Below are 13,344 nucleotides of genomic sequence, written 5' to 3'. Positions count from 1 at the left end.
GAAAATAACTTCAACCTAAACCATGCACTTAATTGCAAGAAGGGAGGGCTCATAAAAAGAGGCCACGACCAACACAGAGACGATATCAAAAGTTGGGCTGAACCAGCATGGGGTTCGGCTACTACTGAGCCAATAATGCGTGCCGCAACCTTAGATCAACCAGGGCTAATAAGCGACTTACTACTGGAAAGTGTATGGGAGCCAGCGAGGAAGGCGTTCTTTGACGTTCGCATTGTAAATGCCGACGCCGCCTCGTATGGTCTACTCACATGGCCCACGATTGCCCAAATACACGCCCGCGAAAAACATCGCAAATACGACCTGGCTGCAGAAGATCTCAGAGCCTCATTCACTCCTCTTGTGGTCTCCTGTGATGGCGCTGTTGGAACGGAATATGAATCCTTCATAAAAAGAACATCCCTTAAGCTCCATGAAAAATGGTCGAAACCATACTCACAAATAATCAACTGGATCAAAGTCAAAATACAAATATCAATCATCAGAGCTATCTCTCTAAGAATTAGAGGAACGAGAAGAAGGATAGAAAGATTTGGATCTGAAGACGGCTGTGGAATACCCATCCTTGAAGATTAGATTTCTCTTCTTGCTACCACACAACTGTATTGAAATAAGCTTAAAATTGTATTATTTAACGTAATAAATGTGTTATCATCAATCACATCTACTGATCTATTGTAGGAATTCATTATTGTATGTGAGACGATTACATCCTGAAAGCATAATCTTTAATCTTTACCCGGGTTCCTAAAATTATCTAATTGTGTAGGTGAATCCCACCGGAAATAAGACCGCGAATCCTGTACGAAATCGACCGGAAGTGCCGCCATTGTGGGACCGGAAACGGGCGGGATGGCGGCGTTAATCTGAGATTGGCTCTATATTGAATTTCCTTGTCGCCATTATTCAATGGTTTAATTATTTCGAAGTGTCATTAACTCATTAAGATTCTTAAAATATACATCTACCTTAATATTATCAAAGATAATATATAACTCCGTATACACTCTATACTCTATACCAGCGGTTCTCAATCTTTTTTTGACGGAACCCTTTTGGAAACCGAAATACTTGATGGAACCCTACAATGGTGGTGGCGGCATAGTAAAAAATTTCGAGGCGACTAAAGCATAGTGTTCTAAATTCTTGCGGAACCCTAGTGTTCCGCGGAACACACTTAGAGTATGGCTGCTCTATACACTCTATCCTCTCTGATGTTATCTTTTATGACTTTGCGATAACTTGTCCGAGCTCAGAACCCCTAGTGTACATTTTATTCGATAGCGTGACAGACTACCTACCTACGCGTTTGCGTTGTCTCATTTTGTATGGGATTTTGAACAGCGCGCCAAGCGGGACATTTTGGAAACTCAAGATCCCATACAAATTGAGACTTAACGCAAACGCATACGTCATATCACATCACGCTATCGAATGAAATGTACACTAAATACTGTTCATCAGTTAAATATTAAAAATGCACGAATGTCAAAATATATTACATAATCTATACTCAGTATCTTTAGGTACTTAAATAAACGTAAACAAATAATTTGTACATTTTCGGGTAGTTATAACATTTATTGATTAACCAGCCAAATACAAAACCACCTGGATCTGTTACTGAACGACCTGACTTTAACCTACATTATTTGATCATGTAATGTTTTCATCTACCCTCAACTGGCTTAAGGAGCCATTTGAGGGTAGATTTGTTTACTCTTTTTTAAATACCAAAGATACAGAGTATAGATAAATGGATAGAAAATGGGCTACGGTAACTACGCATGTCTAATTTTGAGTGATGATCATGTTTAAATTTTGAATTGCGTTACGTATATCCAAAACAGTTTTCATTAATTATAGATCCTTAGAAAAATAGGATTGATTGACATTGTGAAAATACGAGTAAGTTAACAGTATGTTAATACCTACGAATATTTCATATTTGATCTCAAAATGCGTTCACAAGCATAGCGAGATTAGCGAGCAGCGAGCGGTGTTCAAGGTCAAAGGTTATTGTCTTTCCTCGAGGATTATTGTCATAATCTGTTTATTATGAATATTATGATGGCTGAATTACTTGACGGCTGACATTCTGTCTTATTCTGTTATGGATTTCAATTCCTCTCGAGTTCAATTATTCAAGGCTTCAGAAAGACGGCGTTACGTTTTTTTTAAATTCTAGTCTATTATATAGCAATAGCCCGTGACTTCATTTGTGTGGAAATCGTAAACTATACTGTTATAAAACTTCCACCATTTTTTCATAAAGGAGGGTGGGCAAATTGGCCTATATGTAGGGTTGCCATACGTCCCGTATATACGGGACTGTCACCGTATTTAAGTATCACGTCCCATATTTTACTGGGTTTTTGTCGACCGGTCTGGCCTAGTGGGTATAGTGACCCTGCCTATAATATTTATTTATTTATTAATAGCGCTCTAGAACAGGGCTCTCCAAACCCCAGCTCCAAACAGCAGCAATCAGATACACCCCCCTCCCCCTTGGTGGCCCACGCGAAAGTTTCTGAGGCGCAATATGGCCCTCAGGTAACAAAAAGACTCCTGCTCTAGAATACCACTGTCCCTTATCAGTTCCGATTAATTATGGCAACCCTATACCTATATGACCAATAAGGACAAGCTATATACTTACCCCTGGATAGGTTATTCTAGTTCCCTAGTCCCAAATCTTTGTGTGAAAAAAGTTATCGCCGCAGAAAGTAGTGTGAGTTGAAACGTGACTGTAGGTATAGTTTTTTTTCGATACTAAGTTCCTGTATCGCAGATCATGAAGGTTTTGTTATTGTCGATGATTTTGTGTTACGATATTTTAGTTTTTTATTCGTTTTCTTACGTTTTTTTGTGTCAAATTTTTTTTAAACAGTGAAGTGACATGTCATACAAAAAAATTGAGTATATAAAAAAACCTTTCCAATGGTATGTCACTTATTCTTATTGGTTCATGGGCCAGGGTCCATACAAATCTGCCCATCCTCCTTTATGGGATGCTATCCTATATCCTTCCCCGGGCCTGAAACGAATGATGACGATATCATAAAAAAAATATCTACATACATATATTATATCGGTTCAGCGGTTTAAGCGTGAAGACGTAACAGAAAGACACAGTTACTATCGCAATTATAATATTAGTAGGGATATTTAAGCCTTACCACTTGAGTTTACCTCTCTAAATTCCACTTCCATTTCCACGATCGAACGCAACAAAATGCCAAAGTTTCAGAGCAATTCAATAAAAAGCTTTTACACAAAGACAGTATAATAAATCACAAACGATAGAGCAATAAAACACAACCCTTCCATAGCTTCCAATTATTATGAAAAATGCACTTTCTAGTCATCGGAACTGTATAAATCAAGAAAAGTAAAGTTGTGAAAAATGTTGCATTAAATTTTTACCAGAGTGATGCAATGCTGAGTTGTATTTTCGCAAATATGCGGAAATGAAGTGTCGCTATAGAACGATCTGTCTAGACCAATGATTTATTAGAACTCAAGATATGTTATAGGCGTTCCAAAATTAAAGCGCTTACCTTGTGACAAATTGTACAAGTTGCCTTTAGTCGCACCTAAGCAAGTGAAAAATGTGCACGTGCTAACGAGCTCCCTCTCACCGCAAGAGAAAGAGACATGGCTCATCATGTTTAACAACAAGTATGGCAAAGATGAATGGAATGCGAAAATTAATTAAAAATAACAGATTTCTTCGTAGGTATAGAAATAAATATGGAAGTATTTTTTGTACTTTTTATGTATGAGTATAACCTATCTATTGTTATAGTATACTCGTAATATCATTGGCCTAGACTTGACTAAAATGTGTTATGTTTATTAACCAATCAATTGCTCCTTTTGATTAATTGCTCATGCCCAATTGTTTTGCCAATCTAATTTGCGTCACAATTATATGTCAAAAATACTATTGAATGCTGGGTATATATCATGTATAGATGTATAGATTTGTTTTGATGAGTTTAAGAATGTTTTAGCATAGTTGCACATGCTATTTTCCCAATTTTGTCAACACACATTTGTTTGTTGGTCAATAAAAGATAAGCCCTTGGCCCTATATTGTTGCCTTTTTTGTCATTTTCTCACGAGACGAATTTTGCAAGCTAACTACTTTTATCTTCACATATATCATAAACCCTCTATGATGCGTTCAAAAACCGGAAATTACACTGGAAATTACGGCCAGTAAAAATACTGTTTTGTTACAATACATTTTATTTCTGTAAAAATCGCATTACTGCGTAAAAATAACATCGATATCGGTTCATCATCATCATCATTAGTCGTTCCCTCAATGCTGAGGATCGTGACATCATGTCCTAATGTTGCTGACCAGTCTCTTCCATAGGCTTCTGTCACCCGCCATATGTACGGCTTCCTGCAGATGTAGATGCAACGGTGTAGTAACTTGTGCGCTCCATCTAGCGGGTGGTCTGCCGCGAGTCCTCTGGCCCTCAACTTTGCCCGTCATAGACGTCATTTCTAGGCTATCAGCAGAACGTCGTGAGAGGTGGCCAAAATATGCAAGGATGCGGTCTTGACATATGGTCTACATCGGTTAATGACATTCAAATTTCGAACAACTCTGAAAAATAAAATAGGTAATTTGATTCGACCTCATTCTAGTATCAGTCGAGATGAAGTTTAATTGTGTAGGGTAGGTAATCAAATGCCGCATTGGCGGTCGTAACATGCGGTTCTGAACACATCATATCATAGGGGGCTTTTAATATGTGTGTAGATAAAGCAGTGTATGTAACTTTAGGTACATAATTCGACATTATGTAGAAGTCACATTGATAATATTTCGATGTTTCCAGATTTTTAGTGTCGCACCGAATTAACGCACCCGACATAAAGTTCTACAACGAAAGAAGGAACGAGATAGAAACACATATAAGTGTGGGAGTGTCACCTCAAATAGAGGTGTTCGCTTCAACATATTCTATTTGGACGGGTGATGAAGCGGTGATGAGACATATTGAGATGAAGGGGGGTGGGGTGTACACTGTGGTTCTTGATGAAGACGGTGATCAATATGTAAGTGTTCAATTGATAAAGATAGTTTATTATTCAAGTAGGCATATTACAATGCGCTTATGAACGTTAAATAAAGCTACACCGGCTCTGACTCTACACCTCTGCCTCGAGAAGATTTAAATCTCCCCTCGATTGGAAGAGGGTATCCCAATATTGGATCAGCAACAAACTCGGCGGGACACATCTTTACAAAACATTACCTACATCTTATAATTAACATGCATTACGAGTAAATAACAAAAAATACAATTTAAATTATTTTCTATTGTTTTCTCATTATCATCATCCTTCTAGCGTTGTCCGAGATTTTTGTTACAGTTCACTAAGGCAGACTTGGATAGGGCATCCAATGTCAGACGATTCTTAGTTCTCTAAATTAGTAAACGAACTATATTGATATTTCATTTTCCAGAAAGCTAGTGTGATAGTGATCACGGAGCCAAATTCGATCTCCATGGCGTGGTTGTTACCGCAGTTTCTCGTCATGGCTGTGGCAGAGGTAAGCTTTTTAATTATTAATTAGTACATTGAAGTACTTTTCATTATGAAGGCCGTGACTATATAGGTGTATATTAGTCCGTGACCTATAGAGTTTGCTGGGACAATGTCAGTTAGCCGCGACCACCAGTGCAGCCTGTGTCGAAACGTCGATAAATAAAGGTAATAAAATAAATTCGTCTATAAATTTGAGTTAATACCTACAGACTACAGAGTGTCTTGTTTTGGCAAATTTTATAGAAAACTTTTTTAGAGACGACCGCACGAATGCTCAAAATTCCACGTTATTAATTTCTTAAAGATAGTAAAATGAAGAGTCGTGTTTTACGTCACTTTTCCGCCCCATGAGTGCAAAGCCTTTTGTCCTCTAGGGAAGTCTAGGGAAGTCATCTAAAAGTAAAAAGATGTTCAAAATCCCCTGATTAATGTGTTTCCAAATGCCACAGCTGTCTCCAATAAGAAGCTTAATTGCATCTGTCAAAAGAAAAATATAACTGAAGTAAAAATGTTTCGAGAAAATCACATTTTACTTGTCCGAAATGAGTAGAAAAGTAAATGACAAAGATTTGCTGTGTTTATGAGCGAAGGGGAGCGTAATCTAGGATGGAATATATCGGGTGGAAGTGGTGGAACTGAATAAGGGACTTTTATGCAAACGGGGAATTGTTTAGGCTACGTACTTTATTTTTCCATTGATTAATAATATTTCTAACCGTTTTTGTCATTTTAAAAATCTGTATGTTTCAACCCTAAAAAGTGTACCTAGATCCGCTGAATGACATGACATGTGTCAACATGTTTTACTTTTTTTAATCCATATTTATTTATTACACAAACGGGTCTACCGCGATATAATTTCATTGTTTTTACCTTAAATTCCGACGTTTCAGCTTTTTAATCCTGCTTTACGATTATAATAATTCGATTGTAGATTACTTTCCTTTCAGTTCAGGCTCTAGAAATGTTCTACCCTGTATACAGATGTATTGCATAATTATTTGCCATCGTATTTTCACGGAAACGTACGAATATGTCTTGCTATTTCAGGTGCTCGATAAGAAAATGACAGCATTCTGGTGTCAGTGTACGATCGAATGGGCCGGGTAGCAGTGTTGGCCGAACGTTAATTGCAATTGACCATTACCCAGTACAAATTGAACCGTAAACGGTTACGGACGGTTACAGTTGAAGGTTCAATTTGTACTGGTTAAGGGTCAAGAATGTTCAATTGCATTAACGTTTCGGCCAACACTGCCGGGTAGTCAGACTTCTACATATAATTCGTAACTACTTTAAATAAATATTTTCATTTTCATTAATATCAGATTTACAGTCTTTATTTATGTTTATGTTTTTACGAAGACGAAACGTCTTAATTTGCTCATTTTGAAGTTTTAAATCTGTCTCAACAACAAACAGTAATTAGTTTTGGTTAAAACGCACACATTTAATTCGGGGTTTTGCTGGATTTTATCTTTCTGCTAAGTGCCCGGGAACATTTCAAGCCCTAATGTGCCTAATGAAAGCATTATAGCAAAAATAATAGTTAACAGTAGGTCCGTTGTGTATTTTTTTATAGGTGTTCAAAATGTATTGCGAAAATCACTTGCCTATTGTATCTAAAGTACATAAAAAGTATAGTTAAATTAGTAATAGATAGTAATTTGAATATTTTTAGTAAACTCCCAAAAAGAGCGTTTTCTCTTAAAGACCGGCATTGGTGGCAACACACTTTCAGCCTGTGGTGTTGAAGATGTCCATGTGTGACGCGAATTGCTTACCATCAGGCGAATTATGATCATTTTTACTTTATGTGTACCTATAGTTCTAAAGCTGACCAGTTATGGCTGAAGTAAGGTTAAAAAAATTCGGAAAATTTTTCTTACATACCTAATGTATTATCTTCAAAAACGCAAACCTTTCTTAAAATTATTAACAATATATGCCACAATAAAAATCTTTGTCACCGTATTTTTGGGCCAATCTGTAATTAAAAAAGAAACGATAAAATAGTCAAAGAGACCTTTTGTATTGTACCCATACACTTTATAACGCGATACCATTAAGGACCATTTTAAAAATTAAACCCTAAAGTGGACCTCTGAATAGACGCTTAACGCGTCCGACCCTGAATTTTTATCCTTATTAAGATAAGGTCGAATCCCTGTTAACCTTTTTACCGCCATTTGTTATATCTATATCGTTATAAATATCACACATGTGCTGAAATTATTGCTCAACCCACCCAGATATAAATTTTAAAAACGGACATGGGATTTGATAATTAACAGCCAAATTTCACGCTATTTCAAAATTTCGTTTAAATTTGCTAGGTTCGTTAAAACTTTTTTTTTTCATATTACTCCCGTGGCAAACAAGCATACGACCCTCCTGGTGAAATAGCAAGACACGTTCGTACGTTTCCGTGAAAATACGAAGGAAAACAATTATACACCGGTGATGCAACGACCCAAAGTGAGTCCTGGCCTCCGCCTTCAGATCACGCCATGCCTCTCGGTCTTGCGATAGCTCTATTTAGATAAATCTAATTATACATAAAAAATAACCTACCGCTAAAAAAAACCGCAAATTAAACATAATTTTTTTTAATATTCTAGGGTAAATTAATCATTAATCGTCTTTTTTTTTAAAGGTCCTGTTCGCCGTGACGGGCAACGAGTTCGCCTTCAAAGAGTCCCCAGAAAGCATGAAATCAGTCATGGCAGCCGTTTGGATGCTGACCGAAGCTGTAGGGAACGTCATCATCATCATCGTCACGAGGCTGCTGGCTGATTACCAAACGGTACTGTATATGATAATACATACCTATATATACCAGTAGGACCTCGCTAATCCAGACGGGCAAACGGACTAAAGGGTTCCGGATTATCATCTGCAAAAATATTACGGTATAAAACTGACGTTCAATCAGGTTCTCTAAATAATTGCCGAAAATTCAATGCAGCTGCAGTTGATATCCGAATGTCACCTTTACAGGCATTCTGTCTTTACAGGTGTCTGTTCAGTCTGCGGCCATGAGTAAGCCCATTTATAATAAATAAAAATTCATACCTAGCATGGCTTTACAATCGAGGTTTTTTTGCAGGAAACCCAATTCTTTTTCTACACGGGCCTGATGTTCGTAGCTATCGTCATATTCCACTTCATGTCTCGCAACTACCAGTTCAAACACCAAGAATCCCAGCCTGATAAGATAAGAGATAAGAGGAGCAACAGCGACGCCATGTATCTAGAGGTTAAGCAGACTGAGGACTTGCTAGACCATTAGTGTCCAACGATTTTATTCGTACTGTATATCCAGAGTAATTTAGGAGACGTGGTCAGGATCAACTCTACGCATAAACAAAGAGAATTGACTGTAATAGAGTGGTAAAGTCTTAGTTTGCCATACAAAACAGATGGCGCTGTACTTCGCTATTGTGTTTTGCGGTCACTGAACTGTCAAACGTACACTTTTGACAATCAGAGTTACCACAAAATATATGGAGCTCTACAACGCCATCTCTTTACCTGTCAAATTTGAAGCACGAAATTGTCATCGATTTTACGCAATAAATGTATCTTTGGCATAAATAAATCATACTTTTTTGTACCACTATTATTAACGTTATTTTTGTGTTAAAAAATATTACCGCATTGAATTGTCACCCTACAATAACAACACTTCTAGCAAATACCATAACAAGTGTCAAATATGTCATCACTTCATCAGAGTATGGTTACCGAATGATATGATAAAAAATATTATCTCGCTCAAATGTGTCAATTTATTTTCTTGCTTAAAGTGCTGTCATAACGGTTAGAGAAGTTATACCTCTATTCATTTGGAGTTGTACAATAGCGAACGATCCATTATCATTGTATAGGATGTGGTGGTTTGGCCTGCTTATGTATCATGATTCATGAATCATCCTGTATATTTTTGTTATTTTTTTAGTTACTAAATTACATGATAGATGTCGATGTAACGTGTAGGCAGAATCCTACATCGCACTGTTATTTTACAAGATTTTCTTAGTGAATATAGTTTTACATTCAGTTTAAGGTGAGCCCTAAACCTAAGATAAAAATACTAAACTTATTTATTTAATATGATATTTTAGTTTAATAGTGATAATTTTTATAATCTATCTTTTTTTTGTTGATATTTTACTTCGCTCAAAAGTTACGTTTTTTTCTGTTTATTTCTCACTGCACCCACATGGACTCTTTTCTGTTTCGCCCTATGGTTGACTGGTAGTGAATGCCTATAACGGCATTAAGTCCGCCTGTTGTACTTTTTGTATGTGCAATAAAGTTGAAATAAATAAATAAATAATTTTTATAATCTAACTACATACTATTAATATGACCAGCCAATATATTTATTTCCAATAGGTCTCTAGTCGATAATTTAAAAATATGTATTGTAAGTATTTTAAGACTAGAGTAAAATAGAATAATGTAATAAAATATGTATTAATGTAATAAATTATGTATAAAAATAATGTAAATAATTAAATAAATAAAAAAAAATTGTTTATATTACATGTACTAGGTATATTTTAATAAAATTTATTTGTAATGATATAAATAAAATAAATGTAAATAATTTATATTTCGATAATTGGTAGTGATCTCAGACTTACGTATTAGGGTGGTTCACGTTTGTATGGGAAAAATTCAAACTCTAGTTAGAAGAAGCGGCACCCCCTCATTTTGTTACACTTGTTATGTTGACAAAATACGCCAAGTTTTGTAATCTTATCTCAACTACAAGGGGGTGCTACAACACTTTGAAATTTTTCAAAGTTGTATGAAATCCAAAAAAAAAACGTATTTATTATTCAGAATTTTATTTAAGTATCTGGTTTCACACTATTTGCACATGTGATTTATAAGTTTTTAAGTAGAAAAACATTTTTATTTCTATATTTTATAATTTTTCAAAAGTAAGTTTTTTTTTTTTTTTAGATTTTTATGTAAGTAGTGGTTTTCACATTATTTGAAAGTGTGATTTAAAAGTTATTAAGTAAAAAAATATTATTATTTCTAGTTTTTGTGATTTTTTTAGGTGAAATTCAAAAAATCTTACTTTTGAAAAATTATAAAACAGAAATTAAAATGTTTTATGTTAATTGTTAAATGAAATATACATGTGCAAATAGTGTGAAACCAGATACTTAAATAAAATTCTGAATAATAAATACTTTTTTTTTGGTACCTATTCATACAACTTTGAAAATTTTCAAAGTGGTTGAGCACCCCCTTGTAGTTGAGATAAAAGTACGAAACTTGGTGTATTTTATCAGCATAATAAGTGTAACAAAATAAGGGGGTGCCCCGTAGGAAAATAAAAAAAATGTTTTTTGAACCACCCATTACGTATGTATATTATCTGGCCGAAAAACTCAATAAAATTGTAATAATTAGTGTATGAAGTGTAAGTGTAGTATATGTATTCAGTATTTTAAGCAATAAACAATATAAACGATTATTTATTTTGGCCTTCGCGGGGACTAATCGCTTGAGGTATGCTAATTTAAGTAGGAACTAGGTAATATTTTGATAATTTATTAAGTTAAGTTTATGTATATAGGTGTTAAGAAAATTATACAATACAATACATAAAGACAAGTGTTTTTGTATTGACCTACTGTCTTAAAATATGAGAATATATTTAGTCAATTTCTTTTAATAAATCGGAATTGCATGCTCCGCGATTGTTGAGCCATTTATAGGGTCCTAGCTAAACTTACGCTATGGAATGTCCAATTTAGCTAGAACCGTAAATGGCATAACAATCACAGAGCGTGACGGTACCATCAGCCGCAAAAGTGCATGGCGACTTTATCAATGAATTCATTCATAATTTCTCCAAGCAATTTCGCAACAGAAATTATCACTCTACATATTTCGAATCTTATTTCGAATGATAGATACTATTGACGCAGAGTTTGATCCGTTACTTTTTATGCTAACTGTACACTGAAATCAGAAATAAACAGAATGATAACTGAATGATGTTATTAAGTTATGCAAGATAAGAATAACAAATGAGTCACATGACTTTAGTTAGATGTCATTCAGATATCAGTGTACGCAACAATTATCCTGTTTACCTTAGCTATTAGGGTTCCGTAGCTCAAAAGGAAAAAAAACGGAACCCTTATAGGATCACTCGTGCGTCTGTCTGTCTGTCTGTCCGTCTGTCACAGCCCATTTTCTTCAAAAGTAGTGGACCAATTAAGTTGAAATTTGGTACACAGATGTAAATTCATGACCCAAAGACGGACATTTTACGTAAACAAATTAATTTTAAACATGGAGGTGACTTTTGGGGGGTAAATGAGAAATATAAAAAAATATGTTTTTAAACTATATCGTGTTACATATCAAAGGAAAGAGCTCATTTTGAGAATTTCAAATTATATATTTTTTAATTTTAAAATAAATAGTTTACAAGTTATTTAAGAAAATAGCCAAAAATGACCGTTCCCCCCCCCCCTTTATCTCCGAAACTACTGGGCCTAAAATTTTGAAAAAAATATACTAAATTTCTTTACCTATAGATGACAGGAAAACCTATTAGAAATATGCAATCAAGCGTGAGTCGGACTAATTACTTCGTTTTTGATTTGACCCCTACGGGTTTTTTAAAGGCAATTCACTCGCGTTTCACATATAAAAAATACATTCTTAAAATTGGGTAATGTATGGAACTCTTGGAACGCGAGTCCGACTCGCACTTGGCCGGTTTTTTAATGTCGGGGCGGCTAGAAGTTAATTTAATCTGATAAGTATAAAAATATATCTACTACACTGTCTACACTTATCTTATTTGTAAATAGTTTTTTTCTCTGAAATAGCAAAACACGTTGGTAAGTTTCCGTGATAATATGATGGAAAATAATTGTGGACTACATCTGTAAATTAATTGTATTCCATTAAGTTTTTTTTAACAAAAAGAGCGATTGCCGAAACCCGGGATTGAACCGGGGACCTTTAGATCTTCAGTCTAACGCTCTCCCAACTGAGCTATTTCGGCGATGATAAAGCGGTTAAAAATGCCCATCACAATTAAAACAGTATTATTAATATTGTAAACAGATTCGTTATTATCTATTAAAACAGTTATATTAATTTATTAACCCGAAATAATAACGTGCTATAGTATTTTTTCAAACACGATGGGTACGGTGACATATTTCATCTCAATAAAATTAGGGGTTCTTAGGTTAAACATGGAGATGATACTGTGCCTTTAAACTGTTTTTTGACAAATTATCACAGATAATAAAATATGACATTGATGCATCAAGGCGGTTTGTTAACAAGAGCCTACTGGAAAAAGCGAAAATGGAAATTTAGTAATCTGCCTCTTTATCGCCCGAATACGCAAGAGTGATAGACAGGTTAGATAACGAAATTTCGAGTTTCTTGTCCCGCGGTAGACCCCCAGATTGTGATAGATCGTGGTAATGGCGCCCCCATGCAGAGTTTCGCGTAATATTCCTTCAAAACCACTAATCTTTATTTTTATTATTGAAACAACAAGCAGATTAGATAAAACATAAGCTATCCAAATGACTAATTCTACGCAGACGAAATCGCGGGCAAAAGCTAGTAGGTAAGTAGGTACTATAAAAATGACTGCATTTTTTTATCATTTCAATACGGGGTACAATACTTTGACGGGGAACATCTATACTTTGTTATTATTGTGATACTGTGAGTACACGACATTCA

The 13,344-nt window shown here is 35.2% G+C and overlaps 1 protein-coding gene and 1 non-coding gene across 2 annotated transcripts in view; one reads left to right on the top strand and one right to left on the bottom strand.

Annotated features, from left to right (window-relative positions):
- Positions 1-9,930, top strand: part of LOC134795293 (peptide transporter family 1-like) — a 32,715-nt gene extending 22,785 nt beyond the window's left edge. Inside the window, exons 12-15 of the mRNA XM_063767097.1 lie at positions 4,878-5,097; positions 5,510-5,596; positions 8,249-8,398; positions 8,702-9,930. Coding sequence (XP_063623167.1) covers positions 4,878-5,097; positions 5,510-5,596; positions 8,249-8,398; positions 8,702-8,884 — 640 coding nt within the window. The 3' untranslated portion in view covers positions 8,885-9,930. The remainder of the gene's footprint in view (positions 1-4,877; positions 5,098-5,509; positions 5,597-8,248; positions 8,399-8,701) is intronic.
- A 2,640-nt stretch (positions 9,931-12,570) lies between these two features.
- Positions 12,571-12,643, bottom strand: Trnaf-gaa (transfer RNA phenylalanine (anticodon GAA)). The gene has a single exon. It is a non-coding gene; the product is annotated as a tRNA-Phe (tRNA).
- Positions 12,644-13,344: the final 701 nt, after the last annotated feature.

Source organism: Cydia splendana, chromosome 12, assembly GCF_910591565.1.
Source record: "Cydia splendana chromosome 12, ilCydSple1.2, whole genome shotgun sequence".
In the NCBI taxonomy this organism is placed as follows: domain Eukaryota; kingdom Metazoa; phylum Arthropoda; class Insecta; order Lepidoptera; family Tortricidae; genus Cydia; species Cydia splendana.
This window is presented reverse-complemented; position numbering and strand designations above follow the sequence as displayed.